The sequence below is a fragment of the Drosophila nasuta genome, chromosome X (assembly GCF_023558535.2).
Source record: "Drosophila nasuta strain 15112-1781.00 chromosome X, ASM2355853v1, whole genome shotgun sequence".
Lineage (NCBI taxonomy): Eukaryota > Metazoa > Arthropoda > Insecta > Diptera > Drosophilidae > Drosophila > Drosophila nasuta.
In genome coordinates this window covers 9,191,330-9,214,929 of record NC_083459.1, presented here as the reverse complement: position 1 = coordinate 9,214,929, position 23,600 = coordinate 9,191,330, and the positions used below count along the sequence as shown (strand labels likewise).

At 34.1% G+C, this 23,600-nt stretch overlaps 1 protein-coding gene across 4 annotated transcripts; it reads left to right on the top strand.

Moving 5' to 3' along the window:
• Positions 1 to 13,728: 13,728 nt before the first annotated feature.
• On the top strand, positions 13,729 to 23,270 carry LOC132797016 (uncharacterized). 4 transcript variants are annotated; one of them, XM_060808423.1, is made up of 3 exons: positions 13,729 to 14,583; positions 14,651 to 15,006; positions 23,131 to 23,270. In XM_060808423.1, the coding sequence occupies exons 1-3, from the start codon at positions 14,506 to 14,508 to the stop codon at positions 23,159 to 23,161; spliced, it is 465 nt and encodes a 154-aa protein (XP_060664406.1). In that variant the 5' UTR covers positions 13,729 to 14,505; the 3' UTR covers positions 23,162 to 23,270. The 4 variants fall into 4 exon arrangements, 2 of the variants coding, with proteins under 2 accessions (XP_060664406.1, XP_060664405.1); XM_060808422.1 differs by lacking the exon at positions 23,131 to 23,270 and adding an exon at positions 17,526 to 18,013 and having other exon boundaries at positions 13,737 to 14,583; XR_009633619.1 differs by lacking the exon at positions 23,131 to 23,270 and adding exons at positions 17,269 to 17,446; positions 17,526 to 18,005 and having other exon boundaries at positions 13,749 to 15,006.
• The last annotated feature ends 330 nt before the right edge of the window (positions 23,271 to 23,600 follow it).

Sequence of the window (23,600 nt, the reverse complement as noted above, 5' to 3'; positions counted from 1 at the left end):
TTTCTGATGAATATGAAAATGTGTACAGTTACTTATGATATGCTACATACCAAACAAATCATAACATAACTTATATACATATATATATAATATATGTTACACACACGCACAAGCATGTGCTGGGCGGCGAACTTATGCTATTTGTATGCTCAATCAAGTTGAAAAACTTAAGCAATGACCATTTATTTTCCGTTGTCGCATTGGGCATGAAGCCCGATTCCCAGCAGATGCACCACACGTTGCATTTTTCGTTTTTGTCAAATGCGCCATTACTTTTGCTTTGACTTGCACTTAGCCGCTGACAAAGCATGAGCTCAGCATGTATGAGAAACGGAAGTCAGCGAGGCGAAAGGGGGGCAAAAGGTATGGCAAGGAAGGAAGTAGCAAGTGCAGGCTGTGAAACTAGAATGAGAGCAAGAGCAAGAATAAGAGCGAGAGAGAGAGAGAGAGAGAGAGAGAGCGTAGTAGAAAAGACGAAGTCACAGGCATCATTACTCTTGGCAGGCAGTCGAGCACAGTAGTTGACAACTCTGTGTATTGGCTGCCATTTTAGAGAAAGACAAATATAGCACATGTCATTGACTGCGGTGAAAGAGTCATGAGCGGGTGAGAAAGCAGAGAGTTGACTTGCTTCATGGTGATGCTGAGGTTGAGTTGCGTTGCGTAGCTTTGCGTTGAGAGAAAGAACAGTAGAGTTTGAACTGAACTGTGCCGCCTGCTGTCTATGACTTATTCATGTCAACCGCTGACAAACGGCTCGCTCGCTTGCCTTGGATCATCTGCCACAGAAAGAGAGAGAGAGAGAGAGAGAGAGAGAGAGAGAGAGAGAAAGAATAGTGTCTGAAGCAGAGAGAAGCTCTCGAACGGAACTGAAGTTAAAAATCTCAATCAGAGAACAGTACTAAGAATCACTTTGCCAATGCCATTTGCCATCGCCATCGCCATTTGACGTTTGGCAAACTTTAGCAATGTCTAACACACGCACCCACATACACAGTACAATACTAACACACATACACACACATCGTTTGGTTGGTAAGCAAAGCAAAAGAGGGACACAGGAAATAATACTTGCACCCCGTACCCCGTGTTAGCCTGAAGTCTGAAGTGGCCATATATCTTTTCCAGCAGTGCGCTCAAATTACACTAAATCACAGCCAAACAAATTGAATTTTAATTCACCGTCCACAGGTAAGCTAAGGTAAAGGCCGCAATGCAGAGCGCAGCAAAGAAAATCACTTGAAAATCTTGCTACAGTCGGAGCGTTGCCAAAATGACGAGGCAGCATTCAGTCTAGGATGCTTCAAAGTCACATCAACTTGCCTTCTCTCTCTTTCTCTCGCTGATTTGTTATCTCTCTCTATCCGTCTGACCACCCAAAATAGACCACCTCTTTTTTCACTTAGGCGTCGTTCATCTCCATCTTATTGCCACTCGGGCGGCACCCACAGAGATCCGAGTAAAAGTACCACTACTCGTATATAAAGGCTGACAAACAATGCAGCCTCTGCGGCCAAATCGGTCCAGCATTAAATTATACATGTCTCTGTGTCTGTGTGCTCCTTAAAATTGCACTTAGACTTTGCTCGCAGCTGTGGGAAAAAATATGCTATGCTCGGTATAAATGGTTAACTACATTTCTGACTACAAAATGATGACTTTATCCACATTGATGGCATTGTTTGTCATACTTGCATTTTAAAAGATCTTCTCCATTTGAATACCCGCTACCTATAGGGCAGAAGAGTATTATTGTATGGGTTGTAACGTTATGAAAGAAATACTTTTTCATGGGAAAAAATGCTCACTGTTTGTCATGTTTAGTTGTCTATAGTATATTTTGAATGTAGTACTATATCAATATACCAAATATAACCGTTGATATGCTCTTATTCAAAATGGGTAGCGGGTATCTCACAGTTGAGCTCACTCGGCTGTATGTCTCTTACTATACATGCTTTAGCTGCGTTAAATACTAAATGAAAATTCCCAACCTACATTTCGAATGGGTTTTGAAAATGTCATAACGATCGCAAAATAAAAATGATCTTTATTTTGATAACAATGTTACGGCGCACTTTACTTCAACTTTCTTTAACGCATTTTTCATCATCTAGTATGCTTTTTCTTTTCTCTTTTTTTTATATTTATATTTGCAATATTTGGAAAGTAGTCTAAGGAGATAAATGTAAATGACACAAACGTAGAATTATATGAGCAATTTTAGAAGAGGCCATATGTCGAATGTCTAACAAGTAGGATAAGTTATGTGAGTTAGTCGCAAAATATGTAGAAGCATGTTCTACTCCTTCACACATGTACGTCACACAATTGCGCAATTTATATATGCACTGAAAACAATTTTATAATTTTTAAGAATTTTTTTTTAAATAAAAAATGTTTCAAGGTTTTCCATGAAACTTTTAATTATTAGAATATTATTTTAAACATTGAGATAATAACTAATTGTGTTAATATTAATATTTTAGTATTAAAAACAAATTTTTAGTATAGTTTGTAATTTGTCATCAGCAACTTTTTAAACAATATCAAAAAGACAATATAAAAAGTTTTTAAATAATTGAAAATAATTCGTGTGGTATTTTGTCAATTAAAATTCTTACCCAGAAATTTAATTTATATAATAATTTCAATAATTTTTAGATTTATTTTATTTCTATCATTTAAATTAAATGCTATATATATAATAACATAATAAATTAAAAGATCGTTTCACATCTCTTTATATAATAAAGTTTGTTTTGTAGTATGAACTTGTTTCTTTCAGTGTAGCTGCTTGTATATTGACACACATTGACAGCCTATGTTGATAGGGTACTTAAAGTGTTTGTCATACAGTCACGCTGCGTTTGCCAGAATTTTCCCAGTGGCAACATCATCCCAGCCACAACCCTCACTCATTCAATAGTCTTGTTGTGAGTTCAAAATGACTGATGGCGGTATTCTGCAGTATCGTAGATGGTAGATGGGCGATGGGAACATGGAACGAGTAGTAGAAGAGCTTCATCGATTTTCAGTGGGAAGACAGACTAACGCAAGACTAATGAGGCGAACAGCCTAAAAGCTTCAGAGCGAGAGGTTATCCGTTTTTTCAAAAAAAAAAAGAAAATGATTTAGTATGTCAGCTAAGGCTACAAATTCTTTTGTGTAGGAGTCAATTTTAAATAAAAAAAGAAAACACTCATTTTTCTAGTACTCCGATCGTATTGGTTACGAACTAAGTAGAAGGTTCTTTACTTAAAATTAACTAATAGTTTAGTTAGTAAAAAAAAGATTTTTTCTGATAAATTTATAACTGTTACTAAGCCTACAATCACAAAAAAAAATGTCACTTACTTAACTCAATTTGATTAACTTTTACTATTTATTTTTTTTATTTGGTTTGATTTTATTTTATGTATCTTTTGTTATTTTACATTAATTTATTATTTTATTTTTTATTTATTTTTTCTATGATTTCATTGTTATTAATTATCATAATTTCAAAAAAATTTAATTGAATCTTGCACGCACGTAATTCACATTCTATAACAAAAGCAAAACCCCATTTTGTAATTATATTATTATACATATATCGAAATAACAATCTAAAGATAAATAAAAATTAAAGCTTGATGCTATGTTTATTATCTACTTTCGCTGAAATGTCTTGATTTTCCGCCAACCGAAAAATCCCCATGGTACAATTTTCAACTCGCAGAAGCTCTGCACTCCATTTGACAGCACTTGTTTTGAGTTGATGCAACTGACATGCGATCCCGTCGAGCTCTTGCACGTAAAACACCTGGCCAAAAACAACAACAACAACAACAACGAGAGCAACAACAATGAGCAACAAACACTTCAGCAAATACTAAATTTATCATCGCGTGCTTAAAGCAGACTCTCTAACCAGAAGTAGACGGTCGTCTCATCTTTAGCCGCCGACACTCGAAAAGTGCAGTGTGCTCGGTTGAAGAGGCATTAATGTTAATGTTCCAAGTGCGAAGTCAAACACTCGCCGAGTTCTTGTCAACAACGAGAAAGGTGCTTGAACCTCAGCCCGTCTTCGTTGAGACGCGCGAGAAAGTGTAGGGAAGAGGCATTGGAGTAGGTGGCATCTGAGTGTCATTGGCTTTTGTTTTAGTTTTGGTATGGCAAACCATAATTGCAATAAATTAGCAAATCAAACGAAATTACATCAATTTCAGTTGTGTAATGTAATATCAAAAAGTTAGTCGAATATAAACGTCAGCTGCAAATCCCAAAAGCACTAGTAAATTCTTAAATTGGCTTGGCTGACTGTTCTGACTGGGCTGTCGTTGACATGAAAACATGCACACCTTTGCTTGCCCTGGGCTGAGCTGGGCTGACACGACAGACAACTAAGGCTGGACACCATTTAGCCACCTGTCTAACAATGATTTGCGGAGTGGAGAAGTGGCGAGTGGAGTGCCATCATACCAACTTATTTTCCGTTGCACGCCATTCATGTGGAGACTCATGAGGTCGCCATCGCCAGGGAAAGCGTCGCCATCGTCGACGTTCCTTTATCCGCAGCCAGTCGTTGCTTTATTCTTCTTCTTCTTCTTCTTCTTCTTTGGTCGGCTGCTCCATTTTGCTCACCTTTTTACACAATTTTCATTTCATTTTGGTTCGTTTTTTAACTGTTCACCGCAGATGCTATCAATATTTATCTTCTTCTTACGCTTCGCCCCCAGGCTTTGTTCGCTTTTGTCCTTTCACCAGCGTGGCGGAAAAATATTTTTGCAACAATATTTTTTTGCTGCTTTCTTTTTCGTACTTATTTTTTTTTTTTTTAGATTTCATATCATTTATCAGGCTTGACGCCAAATTTGTCATTCTGAATCTGTCAATTTCTGCTTTATTAATATTATATGGGACACTCGCAAGTCTTGCCTACCGACGCGTCGTCTCCTCCCTTCTTTCCCTCCACACACACTTCGCCACTCGAACAACGGTGCAACGGAATATCTACAATTCTGGCTAAGTTTTTCACTTACATAAATTTGATGAACCCGTCGCATGACAGGCTAACCACAAAACGCCTTCAGCTCGGCCATTGCCATCCAACAAACACACACATAGTGAGTGCGGGCGTGGACGTGACTGTGTGTGATTTACCGTTGATAGCGTTCTGCGAATATTGTAGATATATTGTGTGTGGTGTGTGTGTGTATGTGTGTGTGCTAGTGTTTGTGCTTCGTGTTTTGTGTACGACATCAACATATCAGTTTGTAGTTAAGGCTCAAGATGAACCAACGCATTGTTTGCCTTCTTTCTTTTATTTATTATTAATCTTATTTGCGGGTGTCCTTTTTAATTAATGCTTTATTCGTACCAAGATAGAAATAGTCTTTGCTTTGGTTTGTTGATGTTCAATAGGAAGAAGCTTAATTTTTAGTAGTTTTCTAATTTAATATTAATTTTTTTGATGTTCATCATCTCTTCTATTTACTGAATATGAATTAAAAAGCAGTTTAAATTAGATATTTCCATGAAATATGAAATGAAACGCAATTATTGAATTACTTTTTTAACATTAGCATTTCTTTAGAAATTCTTTTATTCTATTCCAATACAAAATTGCCAGTGTTCTTCTTAATCAATGCTTAATCGGCGCCAGATTAGAAGGAGTCTTTGCTTTATTTTTTATTTGCTTTTACCTTCTTATAGTTCAATTTATGCTTAACTTAGAAAAAACTCTATAGAAAATATTGTTTTTAGAAAATTGAATTGTATAAACTCAATACTTGAACCAATACCATTTTATTGTTAGGAATACCAGTTAGATATAGTCTACTTTAACTCAAAATATTAAACTTAAATAATTAGATATAATATTCCAGCATAAAAACTCAATCAAACATAAAAAATTTCGATGGTTTTATTTAAATTCATGAAATTAAAATTAAAATATTGTAGTTTATTTGCGTAGTTTAAAAATTTGCAAGTATTATATTTAATTAATGCGACTGTTTCTCAAAATTGACAATTAATTTTAGATAAATATCTAATTGCTTTCTGATCGTATTTTCGTATTTGGTTTTGATCTCTCTATTTTATTGCTACTTTGAATATGAGCTAAGAACAATTTTGTAAATATAAATTTCGGTTGGTAAAATTAGATACTTATATGAATATCAATTTCTTGAAAAACAATTGTTATATTATTAACTTAAAACTAGCATTTCTTTAGGAATTCTTTTATCAACGGCTTGTATTTAAAATTGAAAATGCAAGTAGTATATTCCACTCCATTTTCGCAATTTGAAATTGAATTTAAACAAGTGTGAAGTAAAGAGTCCAACGAACTTAAAAGAACATTTAATTAAGTAATGAAATTACGAAAATCACATTCATATTCAAAGAATGTACTTTGCGATTTTAATGTTATTCTTGCACATAAATTTTTCTCAGGTGTTGTAGATTTATGCGTTCATTGAACTCTGCTCTTGATTCTAATCAGTACTACTAAAATATACACGCTATTTTCCTGTTGCCCCTTTTACATACATTTGCAGGCAATGAAAATATACGCTTCTGGCTACTTTTAATCCGTCCCCCGTTTGGCCTTCGTCCTTCGCATATCAATGGCGCGACCCAAGTTGTTAAAAGGACATTTCGTTTGGCTAATAACAAATGTAATAGTCGTTCCCATCGAGCATGGAACGCACATTACAGATGGTGATAGCAATAGAGATGACAGTATAGTAGATATAGCGAACGACGCGTCGCGTCGCTTCGATTGGTTACAGTTACATTTAGCGTTACAGTTACAGATGCCGTTACCATTTCCGTTGCCGTTGCCATTTAAGCATCCCGTCTCGCATCCTCCGAAATTTGTTCAATCCACAAAAAAAAGGAACTGCCTGTAAACCAATCAAAATATAATTCAATGAATTTTTATTGGCAAATTATGTTAAAGTGATTTGTATGTGCAAAATACAAATGATGTCAACGAGAAAGGCAGCTATCATAATGATGGTAACAACGTTGGGATGATGCTCAAGAGTTGCCAAACAGCTATTATTATCATCGTAGAAGAACATCACATTAGAGGGCTGCTGTGAACCTGCTGATACAACACTCGTTTTGTGGTCGAAATGCTCTTCTTTTTTATTGACAAAGAAGAAAGAAAACTTCCATAAATTTGCCAAAATTCGCATTGGTTTCAACTTAATCACTTGGACGGAAATATGCCAAGGCGATTATCTAACCACAATGCCTATTCAAGTTTTCTGTAACAACTTTCCAATTTGTACACAATTCGCACAATAAAAAAGTTTGAAAATAAAGGTTTTTTTAATTTGTTATAGTAATAAATAAATCATAAAGAAGAAACAAATTATATTAGCCCATAATTATATTAAATTTGTGGTCTATTATAAAGTTTAAAACTATCATATAATATTTTGTAATTGTAACTTAAAAAAAATGTTTCTATGTGTGGTTTTGCAATATAGTGAAAAATTAAAAAATACAATTTCGTTCTTACTGATGTTTAATATTCATTTTATTTAGAACTTTCAAGTTTTATAGATTCAAACTTCGACTGCTATGTAAAATATAAAAAATATACAATAGATACAGCACACTTAAATGTTCCTCGCTTTCAGCACTTAATTTGTGGCCAAAATAAGCCCACACGAATTTCATACTTCGGTAATAGTTACAAAATGGTTTGGTCAAACGATTTACCTCAAACCAAAAAAACCAACATAAAAAGTAGTATGGAGAAGGTGGAATAAAAATAATAGAAATAAGTAAGTAGTTTGGTTGTGGAATTGAAACTAATATTTAAGGCTTTCTCTATTAGCAAAAGAGTTGTGTTTGTAAAAAATTCCCTTTGCCATTAAAAAAAAAGAGCAAATACGCAATGGGATGGCATGAGATGGGTAGAAAGTAAATCAAAAGCAAAACACTCAACAATCATTGACGAAAAAGAAAGTCAACCAACCGCAAATCTCTTAACACATTTGTCAACACTTTGTCATTGTCAGCACACAGGATGCTGGGAATAACTCGTTGTTGTTAGTGTTGTTGTTGGAGCTCTTGTTGTTGCTGTATAGATTCATGAAATGTGTGCAAGCCAAGCCAGGGTTTTGACCAACATTTAATACACTTGACTGGCCTGTGTTCTGTTCAGTTCTGTTTTGTTTGGTACTGTTTTCTGTTCTGTGCTGTTTAGTTCTGTTCTGTTCTACGTATTTGGCTGCTCGTTTCGTTTTGTATCGTATCGTAACGTTTGGTGTGTGTGTGTGTGTGTGGGGTCCTTTTCTGGGGCAACCCCAAGGGTTTTGGCCAGCTGACCCACAGCAATGTGTTTGACAACATCAAAATCAACAACAACAGCTACAGCAACAACAGCAATAACAAAAATGTGAGCAGCATGAGAGAAAACAAATCAACAGCGATGAACACAAATGGTAGCAGCTATAACAACTCTATCAAGCTTATTTCGATGGGCAAACAAGAAATCGGGGACACACACACACACACATACTCTGCACGTTGGTCAGGGATGTGACAGGGACAATGTGCGGAGGCATGTGATAGGGACAGGGACGGGGACAGATAGAGGGACAGGGACAGGAATGAGAATGGAGATGGGAAGCATAAAAGGATGGCACCATCCATGAAGTTTGAGAACGCTTTGACAAACTGTGTCAATGGCATTTTTATTTGTGTCCAATTTATTTGTTGCTGGTGGGGAACGATTGGATGCCTGGCAGTTTTCTAAGCCATTTACAGCGTTTAAACTTAACAAGCGAGCAAATAACAAAAAGTCAACATTCACACAGACAATCATAAGTGTGTTTATATATCTCAACGAGTGGGTGCTTCACTCTGTGTGTGTCTGTGTGTGTGTCTGTGTGTGTGCGTGTGTCCACAAGTGTCAAAATTGTCTCGACGCCTTTGACTTGGAAACATCCCAAAAGGACCAGCGAATCAATTTGTAAAGGTTCATTGTGGATGGAACTTGTTTCTCTCCCGCTTGATTTGAATTATCCGGCAATTGTGTGCTTTGTTTGTGTTTGAAAAATGCCCAAAAAAATATGTGCAATGATTAAAAGGGCGATCTCTGACTGTGCTAACAATTATCACAAAAAAAATTATATAAGAAACGCTAAGTTTTGTCAATCATTGAAATTTTGAACATTTCTAGATGAATTTGATTGTATTATTGTCATTATGTGGATATGGCTATTTAAAGAGCTTAGAAAACCTCAGATAGTAAAAAAAAGCATCTATACATAGTTGAAGCGATCTGAGGTTGGTGTGGAGTTACTAGTCGTATACGTAATATAGAAATTTCACTTCTCAAGACGCATATCTTATATTTGATAAATTAATAATAACAATACTTACCCAAATACAAAAATCGTCATTATCAACAGTCGAAGCGATGGGGCCATGCCCTTGACTTACTAGTCGTATACGTCATTTTGTAAGTGTACAGTCTACGTTGTCTACGTAATATTGTAAGACAAAAAATCGTCATTATCAGCTGAAGCGATCTGGCTATTCCCTGGATTTACTTGTCGTATACGTAATATTGGAAGTGAACTGCTTGATACGTATACGTAATATTTTTTTTAATAAATTTTAGTGGTTAGACAAAAATCAGAAAAGATTTTTATTAAAAGCCATGGCGATCTGGATAAGCCCTGGACTTGTATACTAGTCGTATCCGTAATATTGGAATTGCAATGCTAAAGACGTATGTATGTATACTTAATATGTTATGAACTAATAATAACAATAACAATATTAAAAAGCACCAACAGTTTAAGGGATCTGGCCCTGTACTGAAGTTACTCGTCGTATACGTAATATTGGAAGTACACTGATAAAGTCGTATACGTAACTTCCTTGCGGTAAAACAAGAGCGTCAGCAAAGTCGTTTGCGTAATATTTTATGAGCACCTAGCCGTATACGTAATATTTTTTATATAAGCAAGGACAACATACCAATAGTATACTCAATGTTGTATGGAAAATTAAGTTCATTGGGATAGTCGTATACGTAATGTTTTTTGTATAAAACTGTTAACTTATTATATTGAAGTGAGGTTCAAATTTATCTCACGTGTATATAAATTAGATTGCTTTTAAGCCAAACATAAAAAATGGAAGGGTGAAGGGTAAAATGCAATTGTTTTCTGTAGAAATTCTTGAACCTGTTGCCAGTAAGGTTGTTTCTTATGTTTATTTTCGGCTGTGTATGTAACAGAGTTTTAATGGGCCACTTTATAATAATAACTGCAATTGAAATGTGGTCAATCAATTTCATTATAATTTGATATTAATTTTGCAACTGATTCAAAGTGAAATTTTCGTGTTCGTAAATAAAGAGATGATGCTCTGATTATTCCTTTTCCTTTTATATCATACTGACTACTTTTTTAAGATTATTGTAGGAAATATCTTATAAATGTGTGTTACTATCTTTGTCAAATTTTTAACGCTTTCAAAGAATCCATTTGTGAGAAATACAAAAGCTGCTTAAAGGTGTCATCAATTGAATTTACTTCTGAGAAGCGCAATCGATTCGAGTAGTTATGAGAGGTCAGCATGCTTCCATGTACAGAGACTCTCGTAGTAATCAAAATGAACCTCAGTAACACAATGGGTAAATGTAATTCTGTTTAAATCTGAGCGCTCTGTCTGCACCGTGATGTCATCTAGAAAATAGAAAGCGAGAAGCGACACTCGTTGACCTGCCATCGACCTTCACTTGCAGATGGGAACCCGCACTCCAATCGAGCATCAATAAAATCAAATACACTGCCAGATACAACATACACATCAACTGCATTAGCAATGGAAATAGAGCAAAACTAAAATACGTATACGAGTAGTGGAACGTGGGAGAACGAGAGAGATAGAGAAAGAGAGAGGGAGAAAAGGAAGAGAGACAGAAAGCAAACACGCACTGTCCACATTCTGTTTAATGTTCATTTCTTACGGTTTGTTAACTTCTTCAATGTGTCAACAGTCGCCAAGGATGTCCCTTGAAATCGCAGACTCTTCACTCTCTCCCCCCTTCTGTGTCAACTCCAGCCCTAAAGATAGCATTTAAGGGCACTACGAACTATAGACTTTTAGACTTTTAAATAGTAAACAATGAACGAGCTTTATTTGCAGTTTAAAGTAAAGCTAGGTTTATGCGCGAAAGAAAACAAAAAAAATGAAATGCACGTGTCATTATATTGTTGAAATAAACAATTCTGTTAATGAAGAATAGAAGAATATAAAAGGTAATAAATTGCTGAATTGAAAATTGTTTATCTAAGCGTAAGCAAAACAAAGCATATTTTATAAATATATTAAAAAATAATACAAATTAACAAATATATTAACAATATGCTGACAGTCCCAGCAGCTATTAAGGTAAAAGCTTAGCATTAAGAAGTCTGAAAATATTTACATATATAGATTCGTAAATTATAGATTATAATGGTGGGAAATTCTCATCTATGCTATAAGCATATTAAGCAATTCATTTAACATTTATTCCAAACAAAAAGATTTTATAGTGTTTACTCTATCCTTTCTCCCAATATTTATGTATTAGACAATCACAAAATATGCAGATTATAAAGCTAGGGAAAAGTGTTGTTCAAAAGATTTTTAAGTATTATACTTAACATTTCTTTTAAACAAAATTTTTGTATAGTATTTACTCTTTCCTGTCTCTAATTATTTATAGATAAAATGTACACAAAATATACAGAAAGGTATTCCTGTTTTTATTTCGTACAATTATGGTCTAGTATTTACTCTTTCCTGACATAGTTTATCAAATCTTTTTACCATTTGCAGTAAGTGCTTACTCCAAGCGAATTCGAATTAAAAAGGACCATTTGAAATGCAAACAATGGGTCACCAAAAACAGTCTGAGGTGTGAGCAGTGTCACACAGTCTAGCACGCTCAATTGTAGTTTATTTACTTGCTCTTATCCCCAAACTCTGTGTATGTGTTGGACAAACGGCGCATTAACTTACAAAAAAAAAAGAAGGAGAAAGCGAAAAGCGAACAAAAAACATGTAAAGCATAATACATTTGGCAAATGGGAAACGCGGGAGGGTGAGCCACTAAGTTGCCAGCATAAAATTGCATTTAATGCATGGCCCAACATAATTTTAATGAGTTTTTACTCTTAATCCGTTTGCAAGATGTTTTCAATGAGCACTCGAGGTGGCCTTTTCTCCAATGTGTCCTGCATGTTTTATAACTTGTTGTTGTTGTCCTTTTTGTCGCTCGCTGGCGCCTCGCGGCTGCGCTGGTGGTTTTTCTCTGAATTCTTTCATAATGCGATGCAGTCGCGTCTCTGCCACCGGTGCCGCTGTCGCTGCCGCTGCCGTTGCAACATGCCGCCAGTCTGTCATCGTTTTACGCTTCACATTTCCCCAAGCGTGTGTGTTGGTGTGTGTGTGTGTGTGTGTGTGTGTGTGTGAATGTTTTGTTTCTGTTTCTGCTGCTACAATTTCCCTTATGCCCTTCAGCATTTTGCGCTGCCAGTTTATTTTTGCCAGTTGTTGTTTGTTATAATTTTCCGCTCCTTGCAGCATTTTAATTTAATTCTACGAAACATTCTTTTAGACGATTCTGATTCTTATGCCGTCGTTTTTCCATTCTTTTTTTTTTGTTTTCTGTGTCCCCCATATGTAAGCACACCCTTTTTTTTGCCAGTTTTCCACTGCAGTGCCCTGCAATAATCATCATTTTCGCAAATGACATTTGTATAGCATCGGGCATAACAATACTTTATACCACCAAGCTTACAGCTTGCTTTCACTTTCTGTAGTGCATTACTAAGAATATTATTCCAATTAACTTTTGTGCTACAGCACATTTAATTAATTATGATTTTATTATTTTATTTCCCTTTTATTTTATGCCACACATTGCAATACAACTTGAACACGTTGTCGATATGTTATATATACATATTTTCCCGTACAAATATATTCTTAACTCGAAAAATGTTTCCAAAAGAATTGCACTTTTTGTGCTTACCTGCTGACTGATTGGTTTACCATTCGAGAAGATTTTTATATTATTTTGTTCTTGATATATCAGATTTCAATATTAAGCTATAATCTACAATTGTAATAAAAGATAAGTGTTTGGTGGACAAATAATTTTTTATGTACGCATGAAACTATATGTCTGGGCCGTGGCTAAATTCAATAAAAAGAATTCATTAATGCAAAAAGAGACAACGTGTTGCTTTTGTTCGTGTATTAAAGATTCAATTAACTTTTAATAAAACGTATCGCTTAGCGATACGATTAACTATCGGTTATGTACAAATTTCGTAAATGTAGCTAACAAAATTTGATTAACCATTGATACAAAATGATTTTGAACAGAGTTTGACCGAGCAAGTAGCGTATATAAAATGAGGAACTATTGCAATACTTCCTCCGATAACTATGTCACAATTTTATATATTCGAAGTGGAAGGAAAGTAAATTATAAAATTGAATTAATATTCTTTATAATTGTTTGCTTAGAACATCGGTCTTTCTAATGGTTAAAACATATCTTAACTAAGAATAAAAAATATGATTTAGCTATATTTTTTTACTGAACTTTTTTACATTATCGTAATCTAAACTGTTGTTGAAAACTGTACTGAAATCTAGCAAACAATTATGCCTTAAAATTCGAATTCACTCAATTTTTTTTTTTAACATTTTCAAACCTAGCTGAAAATACATTTTTGTTAGCTAACTTTTGTCTATTAAATGGTATATTTACTGCACTTTGTGATAAAACCGTAAGCTGAAAAAGTGTTGAAAACTATACTGACGAACTTTGGGAAGCAATTTTGCAATAAAATTCGAATTCACACAAGCTTCAACTATTCTTTCAGCACCTCGGCGTAAGTCGAATAATAATTGAAAATTTTTCCACCTAACTGAAAATACATTTTTGTTGGCTGTATAAAACAATAGCGCATCGTTTCAGGTAGTGTTACAAAATGTAAATATATTAAACTAGAGACTATATACATCAAATGGAGCGATGGCTGGCTGGCTACTGAGATGGCTGGAAGCCACGCGCAGCTCAGATATGGGAGAGAGAGGCTGAGTCCTTCGAATGCCTCAACTGGCAATCCGAATTCAGAAGCCAAACTCAAATCAAATGTCTGAAATGCCAATTAACCAATAAATGTGTCTGACCAAAGGCCCATAAAGGTTTAAGGCAGCCTGTTGGCCTGTAAATTCATTGGCAGCCTGGAATTCAGGCTGCTCCAAGCTCCAGCTCCTCCGCTCCAGCTTTTGCTTCTGCTGCTGCTCGTGTTCGTGCTCCGCTAAGACCCGCAACTCGCAATCAAATCGCAATGCTAAGAATTTTCTAGAAAATCAACACACAGGCTGTGTGTTAGCTTGCGGTTGTCCAAATCAAAATTGAAGTCAGCATTGAAATCAAAGCGTGTTAAACAACAAACGAATATTTTGCAAGAAATGGTTCAACCAAACAAAACAAAAATACGAGAAAAAAAAGATCGTAGCATGCTTTGGCGGGCACTGGCCGCAGAAAATGTAAAATATTTTCAATTAATTTGACGCCGACCTTCATTTCAATTTCTAATATTAGAAAATTTGACAGTGCTGCTGCTTCGTCTGTCTTTCAGACGGAGACAGAGACGGAGACGGAGACGGACACCGAGACGGAGTGGAAGAGGAAGGCGGAGACGAAGGGCAGACGGACGTGCAGCAAGCACACTTTCATTTTGATTGCCCGTCTAAGTCCCCAACATCTTCCACTTCAACGGGCTTCCACGCGACCCACCAATATTTTCAACCTGTGCCCAGCCCTTTTTCTGGCCTTCATTTAATTTGTCTGCGTTGTTTGTGCAACACTTCAGTGCGACGAACTGAAGCTGATGCTGATGCTGAATCTGAAGCTGGAAATGGAGCTGGAGCTGGAGCGTCGACCAAAGCAGGAGACGTCGACGTCGCCGAGTAAGAAACTAATAATACTTTCCTTGCTTTTTCGGGTTTTGTTTATTCATGAGTTTGATTTTTTTTTTATTTTGCTTTGGCGGGAACGAGAAAGAGTTTTGTAACTTTTTGAGCCGCTCAGGTACGGAAGTGCTTACTGATGTGCTTATTTGTTTGACTTGGCAACCCAAGCATGATTGTATCTTCAATACTGTTTTTTTTTTTTCGTGTGATGCCAAATTCCAGCAGCGCATTCATTCATGCCAATAAAACGCATAATTGTAATGCCCATTAAAAATGGCATTCTGCCTGACACAAACTCAAATGAGTTCCTATTAAGTGAACGTACTACGATCATACATTTTTAACCATCTTATTGACCTGTTTTATTTAGTTATATAATTTTTAAATGAATGGATAAAATAATCTAAATATATTTTATTGATGGTTAAGTATAAATAAATAAATTAAGCATTTTAGTAAACAAATTATACTAAGTTTAGTGACTAAATACAAAAGACAACTTATATTTAAAATTAATGTAAGCGCTGAAAGCAACTATTATATATAATATGTATAAGATGGTTATAGGAGTTGTTGTTTTTTATAGTTTCCCTCAATCATAATTGGCAATGTTTTAAGTTTCTATTCTGTATTATTTATTTTTGAGGCATTGATTTTATTAATCAAATAGTCAATAGTTGTATTAAATTTTATTCGTAAATAAATAAATACTTTTTGTATGGCCATTGAGTGAACAAAATGTGTGAGCAAGTAAACTTTAATACTAAATATATTTGTAGTAAAAAGAGTAACAAGATACGTACAATTATTGAGCCACATTTGAGACAAATAATATATAATATAAGCGATTAAAAAATATTTTATTGCAGAAATTTTTCTTAAAGTTTTTATCAATTTAAATTGGCAACAATGTCTCACGTTTTATACAAATTTGCTAATTATCCCAAAAGTTAAATTGGTTAAAAATCAACACTCATGATTAGATTGTAACTGCAACATAAACACGACATAATTCCAATGAAATGCAAAGAGCAAGTCTTATTAGCACCATCTCTTGATTCTGGAGATTGGCAATCTCTGTCATCGCACTAGGAGCATTCAACGAGTGCGAACGAGTGTGAGAACGAGTGTTCGTAGTATGTAAATGGATTCCACGCGTGGAACGAAGTGCGAGCATTGCGTCGGGATTAGGCACATTGACATAGACAACAACAACAACAAGAGAAATATCCATGCATACAATTACATGTGCATACATATACATATATACTTACACACATGCATACAGACGCACTTGCATATTTATGTGTGTGCATACAATGACAAAATGCACATTAAAATTATCTATGTGTAGGTGTGCGAGCGAATTACTATTTGCGAATATGCATGCAGACATGTGACGACAGCTTATCAACTCGGAGCATGTACGAACGTTTCTAGCTGCATCGCCAGTGCTGCCAATTTGGCTTTAAGCTAGGCTCTTTTTTGGATTTTGATTCTATTTATGTTGCTTTTAGTTAGTTAGTGAAATAAACAAAATCTTATGCTATCATTGTGCGCTTTGTACATCGCTCAAAAGTTTAATGAACAAATTAATTTTCCTTAACTTCTTATAAAAACAAGTAAGAAGGCCACAGTCGAGTGAGCTTGGTTCAAAATATATCAGATTGTCAACCAAAGCAAAAAAGTACTAAACAGCTTTTATTCAAAAGTCTAAATGAAAATCCTGCCTGGTAATTCTCTGATGAAAACGTCGCCTGCGATACTATTTAAAAAGAGAAAATAACCAAGACTTTTTTTTTATTTTGAGTAAATATGAATTTTACAGCTTTTGATTAGCACTTTAATTGGAGCTTATTTGGATTATTTTTCTGTTTTAAGATAATTGCAAAAATAAACAAATTCGTACACAAGCAAAAAGAATTAATGATTTTATAAATTTAATCGTCAAACAGAAAAATTCCTAAAATTCAATCCTAGGTCTAAAATATAGTTCTAATCTAGTGCTAAAGAAACATTCTGTACTTATTTTTTTAAGTGATTCAGTTTATATCTTTTCACTGTAAATAGTCGACAAATTCCGCCAGAGATACTTTTAATAGCTTTGCTTAAAATCATAAAACATAACACATGTGTTGACTACAAGCACACTTTTTCTAAATATCTCCAACTGCAATGTTAGACGATCTTAATAAGAATTGTAGTATTGCAATTGTATGAAATACTTTTAAAAAAAGCTTCAATATTAGCTCTTTATAGCTCCTTTTCGATTGCCTTGCCTGTCAACACTGGTCATCGATGAAAACAACGCTTTGAAAATGTGCGAGAGTGAACGACCTACATAAATATACATACGTTCACATGTACATGTATGTAGTTGAAAGTGAAATTTTTCCACAGTACCAGACAGCACACCAATACATACATACATGTACATGTAAGTATGTAGTATACAGATTTGCATATGCATATGTCAAAATTGTATAATGGGTTGCATAAATTCACATCATTGCCAGGCGCCGAAGTTGGAGGAATTCGTTGACAAGGGACTATGATATCATTGACATTCATTGGATTTGACGGCCGTTTGCACCTGATGCCAACACAAACACACAACGAGAGATACCCGAGAAGTGTTTTTTTGTTGGGGGTCATATTCAAATGCAGTAAGTCTAGCGAACTCGAAAGCCATTTAACGAATTGCGAAGCCAAGAAAACATATTTTACCCGAACCGCCCCATTCAATTCAAAAATATAAATGATAATAGGATTGGCGGTGGTTCACCCTAAAATTTGATATGCAAACAAAAATTCGATACGCTGAGATTGTTAATAAGCTGAATATGAATTTCAATTAAATTTGGGCTAAGTTGTCTCGGAACTTAAAAACCTGCAATGGAAGAGTTTTTCTTAAGCATATCTGATTCAAATGTATACTATATTTTATAGTTATTTAACAGTATTCATCATCCTTGAATAAAATCTTTACTATCTCATTTATAATATAATACTTATAATAACAATAATAATATTTATGAACAAAAATGTAGTTAAATATACATATTGTATTAAGTCATAAAATTTACTTATTATCATTTAGATAGATTGTAAATAAACAGAATAAAAAAAAGTATATATATATTAGGTTATTCACTAATATTTCTAAAACAAAATATATTTCTAGTTAATTATAAAATCCTCATTGTGTGAATTGTTGACAAGTTCTCAGTTACCAACGTGTGATGAAAACTTCGAAAAATGTGCGACTCCATCTTAAAGTGTTTTACAAAAAAAATGTGTCCCCTCACATTGTTTTCAAGAGTTTGCCGTTGAAGTTGCTTATTCCGGAGTTTCGAACGTTTGAGGCACGTATGCGACCTCTGCTCGAAATTGGAAGTTTGCCAATTCGTATCGCCTATCATTAGTGTCAGGTTTGGTGATTTAAAAAACATTTAACATTGTCAGGTCAAGCAAATATATTAAAAGACAATTTGTAAACTTGTTGCTTGTAGCTTGTTCTCCCCTAGCAATATTATAACAACCAAGGGTTGGACATAGGAATAGCTGTGGAGTATTGAATATCAATAAATTTGTTACAGATGAAGAAATTGAGAAAACACAGTGTATTAATGTATAAAAGCTTTTATTATTAGGTTCTTATTTCCATAGCAAAGCAATATTTCCCATTTGGAGACTTTGCTTTAATTGACAAATTAAATTAGCGCCAAACCTAAATTCAGTTCATTGTTATTTATTTATATTTAAATATTAATATTTATGATAATAAAAAATTTCAAATAGCTTAGCTTTGCATAACAGTCCAGTTGAACTTTTATACTTATTTCTTAGTATGATATATACAAAATTAGTATTTGGAGCATTTATTGTTGGAATAATGTAAGTTTGAACTAACAGAACTAATTATTTACCAGTGCTTTGTAAGCACTCTTATTTACGTTAAGCTATTATATTAACATAGACATTCCATTTGGTAATTTTCAATAAAGAACAACTAGTTTCGATTTATCTATACTTTTTAAAGTCTTACGGGTGCTAGTCGTGCACTCATGTGTATATATTTAGGCAAGATAAGTTATTGAATTATTGTCAAAGTTGTCTTAAAAATTATAATAGGAATTTGTTAAATGTTTTTAAATTTATCACTTAATGATTTCATCATCATAGAAGTTATTCAACATAGAAACAATAAACTATACTAAGCTATATCATTTTTATCATATTTCCTTTATAAATATTTGAAACAAATACAGAAAAATTAAATCATGGAATATGGGCAATTCTCTAGAAAGTGCAACCGGCGCCAAAAAATTCAAACTCTATAAAAGCATGTTTTCTTCACATTTGTTTATAGGGAAAATATTACATTTAACTAATATAAACGATTTTTCCATTTACTCATAACACATTTTGAAAAATTTCAATGCAAAGTCGAAGATGAGCAAAAGTTCTGCTTTGAACATTTCTACTGCAAGTTTTGTTTTGATTCATTTCCTTAAAGGGAGTCAGTATGCATTGATACCCTTAGTTTAATATCTTGTTTAATATCCAAGGAATATACAAAATATATAAAAGAAATGATGCAATAGCTAATAACGGTAAATTTCTTTTCAGCTAATCAGCTTCTATTTTTGTCGCGTGCGACAGTGAAAAACAGCATTTGTTATGAGTGCATCTAAAGTTTTTGTCCATTGAGCATGCAAAATTGTGTCCAAACACATATTTTGTTACCAAATATAATAAAATAAAATTTGGATGAATATAAGCACAACTTAATTTTTAAGAATTTTTGAAAGTTTGTCGCGTGCGACATGGCAAAAATTTTTTTTTTCGTTAAATTATTTTTTTTTAATGTAGATGATGCATACTCTTTTATGTGCAAAAACAATATAAATTTCATGTCATAAGCGCCAATTGAGACTTTGTCATTATAAACAATGATAGAATGAATGTGCACAATATACCGGGTATAAACCAAATGAATTTGTTTGGCTGAAATGGCCAACAAACGAAATCTACTAGAGCAGTATATTCATAAAAAAAAATGTTTTGACATTAATGATGTAATTTAAGATAGGTAATTATGTTTCTAATGTACATGATATGAATATATTACGTTTTGTTTACCTTTATTAAAGTTATTTTTTAAAGTATGAAATTTCAGTTGAAAATAAAAATATATATTGAATATATTAAAAAACTATGAAAATGCTTCATATGCTCTTCAAATGAACTTAAAAAGTAAAAAAAAACAGCATAAAAAGTATGATGGAAAAAATGTCGCGTGCGACAGTGATTAAAATTTAATTTAAAAAAAAACAACTTAATATTTTTAAGTCAAACCAAATACACTATTTAGATAAATATATGCATAATACATTAAAATAATTGCATTAAAATCTTTCATCACGTTCCGCTGAAATTAGTGCTTGAACTGGTTTTTGAAAAAGTAACTTCTGTTTTTGTCGCGTGCGAATGCGCAACATTTTTGCAATTTTCTTGAAAACGAACAATTGCCCAAAATCCATCTTAGCACTAATTATAGTGCTAACCGAGAGCTATAAGTTTCAATTTTTACAAAATTAAAATAATGTCGTGGCACATGTTTTTTTTCAGTTTGAATGCGTACAAATGTCGCATTCGACATCAGAGAATTGCCCATATATTGAATTAAACGGGCGAATTAAAAAATTCTTCAGTAATATTTCTATTTAGTATTTCATATATTCCTGCGGCAATGATTAGCTGCCAAATGCTTTATACAGATATTCTAGTCATGTAGAATTCGTTTCGTTTTGCCTGCTTTATTTTTGGCAATCCCTGCTTAGCACAGCAGCGAAGAAATTTAGTCAAATGAGTTGGCTAAAAAACGGTGAAGGCCAACGCACACTCAGTACTCTAATTAAGACTTTATGGGGCATTGTCTCGATGCCGCATTTATTCGCCAGATTCCAGCAGCTGTCGAGCTATTCTTCTGACTGTCCGTTTACCACACACACAGTCTATGTGTGTGTGTGTTTGTGTGTGGGTGTGTGTGTAATTAATGTGATTGTTGTTGTTGTTATCGTTGTTGCTGTTGCTGACTGCTTATCCCAGCATGGCTTTAGCTGCCTTACTATCTGTCTGGCCTTTGCCATTGGTTACACTTTATTTCAAATCATTTGCACATTTGCTACCTTAGAGCGGGGTCCCTCCACTTCCCCATGCCCCTCGCTCTCCCCCTTTTTCCCCACGATAGACAAAACAAAACACCAACATTATTTTCACATCATTTAATTTAATGTGTAGCAGGAGGCGTTTGCTTATAAAAAAAAAAACGCCCACCTTCTTGTTTACTTTGTTATACATTTTATTTCACTTCTTGTTGACATCAGCAACACCATCGCCACCGCCACTGCCACCGCCACAGCCACTGTGCCCAACAACAATAATAACAACAACACGACGCCACTTAGCCCTCAGCAGGAGCAGTGGCTAATAAATGCCAAAGCGACGCGACGACCGCATTAAAAATTTGTATTTATAAAAAAACAATTAAGGACGCTAGAGATGAGCACAGCGACGACTGCGAAATACACTGCAGGACTAAATACGCAATAAATATTTTACAATACAAATAATAATTTCTTTGTTTTCGCTTATCAATTTCACGTATTCGTATTCAAATCAAATTAAATATTAAAAAGAAAGATAGCTAAAGTCTCCGACAATATACCAAATAATTATATAGAGAAAAAATATTAAAATATACCATAAGCTATATTTGTTATATCGATATAGTACAATAAATAGGAAATGAAAACTCGTGAGTGATCACTCATGTGCTAAAAGAAAATATACATTTATAGTATGATGTTTGAAATTTACAGGAAATATGTTATACAAATTCACAAAGAACAAGAACATAATAAGAAATATCGCAACTGCAATTAAATTTGATATTATATTCTAATGGTGAAAAGTGTTCGATATTGTAACAAAATCTGTAATACTAAATTCTTTTGTGCTTATTTCTATAAAAATTCTTATTAGATATTGCAGCATGCTTTAACACAAATCGCAAATACTCTAGCCAATGGTTGGTAGTGTAAAAACACGCCTGGCGAAAGCCCTGTTTTGAAAACTGTAATTATTTTAAGGGATTCTTTATGCTAAATAGGAATGTCTGACACATAAACACACACACACAGAGAGAGAGAGAGAGAGAGAGACAGAAATACACGCACACTTGGCGAAAACTGCAACATCAGGCCACAGACACGCCGAAATTAAAACGACGGAACATTGAGTTGAGCCGCAAGGGCATTTCGGGTGAGTGGCTACATCAACGGCAGCAAGCAGGGGATGAAGATTTCTCTGTTTGTGTGTGTGTGTGTGTGTCTGTGTGTGTGTGTGTGTGTGGTGTTGAACCCGCCTGTCAGGTGCAAAGTGGCAACGGCCTAGCATTGAATAATTACATTTTAATAGAGTGTCCGTCGAAGTGCTTTAAAAACATTTTTCAACAGCATTGCACATACACACACATTTACAACTACGACTCTGACTACGACTACCAACCATCATTGAATTGTGGCAGTTACACAATGAACAGTGAACAAAATTTAACTTTATGAGTGTGCTGAATCGTGCTAGCCGACAATTTATGATAACACGAAAGCAGTAGTAGTAAAATATATAGAAATACTTGCCATCAGCGATCGAGCAAACTCGCTTAACAACCTATTCGAATAATATGCAACCTTCAGGTTTTAGGGTTTTCATAATCATTGAAACAGTTATAAAATAAAAATTTATATGCACTTATTTTTAAAAATGTTCCATTAATCAGTAAAAAACAGAGGCGGACAATACAGTAAACATTTATATAAATTTAAAGCAAGAAAACATACAAGTTCGTAAAGATTGAGACTGCGGATTTTATCGGGGGGTTGGGGTATGTTGTGAATTAGTTATTTATGAAATTTTTTTGTTACAACAGAAACATTCAGAATAATTAAAACAATTATTGTTATTAGTCAAACATAAAGTTCTTCAGGAATATTTATTTTTTATCCGTCTGATGACGATAATGATATGTATTTTATTCCCATTGTCTGATTTTAGGCTGGCCATACAATTTTGCAACTCTAAGTGATCAAATTTATCTTTGGAAAATGAACGCAACATGTACGGCTAAAACACCTAGAGATATGGCTGATTTGAGATACATAAGTATTCCAATTTGTAAATGTTGAATGAATGCAAAAGTTTTTATGGTACTTACTTTTACTGCCTCTTAATAAAATAGATACTGCACATTGGGATGAAATGCCTTTATTTTGTCCAAAACCTAAAAAGTTCATGCTAATATATCAATAACGTTACAATTATTTCAAGCTTAGAAAAGTCCCTAGACATCGAAAATATTTAATTGGTATTTTATTGTGCAGCCGTCGACTTGCACCAGCCGTTGAAAGTCAGCTGTTCTTGCTACGTGGTGCGTGCAAGCTTGCTGACTAGTCAAATTTCTTAATTTTGGCGTTCTCGTATTTTTAAACAGTTTGACCAATTAAAATACCTTAAATTGGAAAATG

Bases quoted from the DNA above. Each gene is read 5' to 3' on its own strand.
- LOC132797016 (XM_060808422.1), top strand. From the start codon at position 14,506: ATGGTTCAACCAAACAAAACAAAAATACGAGAAAAAAAAGATCGTAGC. The intron at 14,584-14,650 runs GTAAAATATTTT...AAAATTTGACAG, and splicing joins GGGCACTGGCCGCAGAAAAT to TGCTGCTGCTTCGTCTGTCT. The intron at 15,007-17,525 runs GTAAGAAACTAA...CATCATTGCCAG, and splicing joins GGAGACGTCGACGTCGCCGA to GCGCCGAAGTTGGAGGAATT.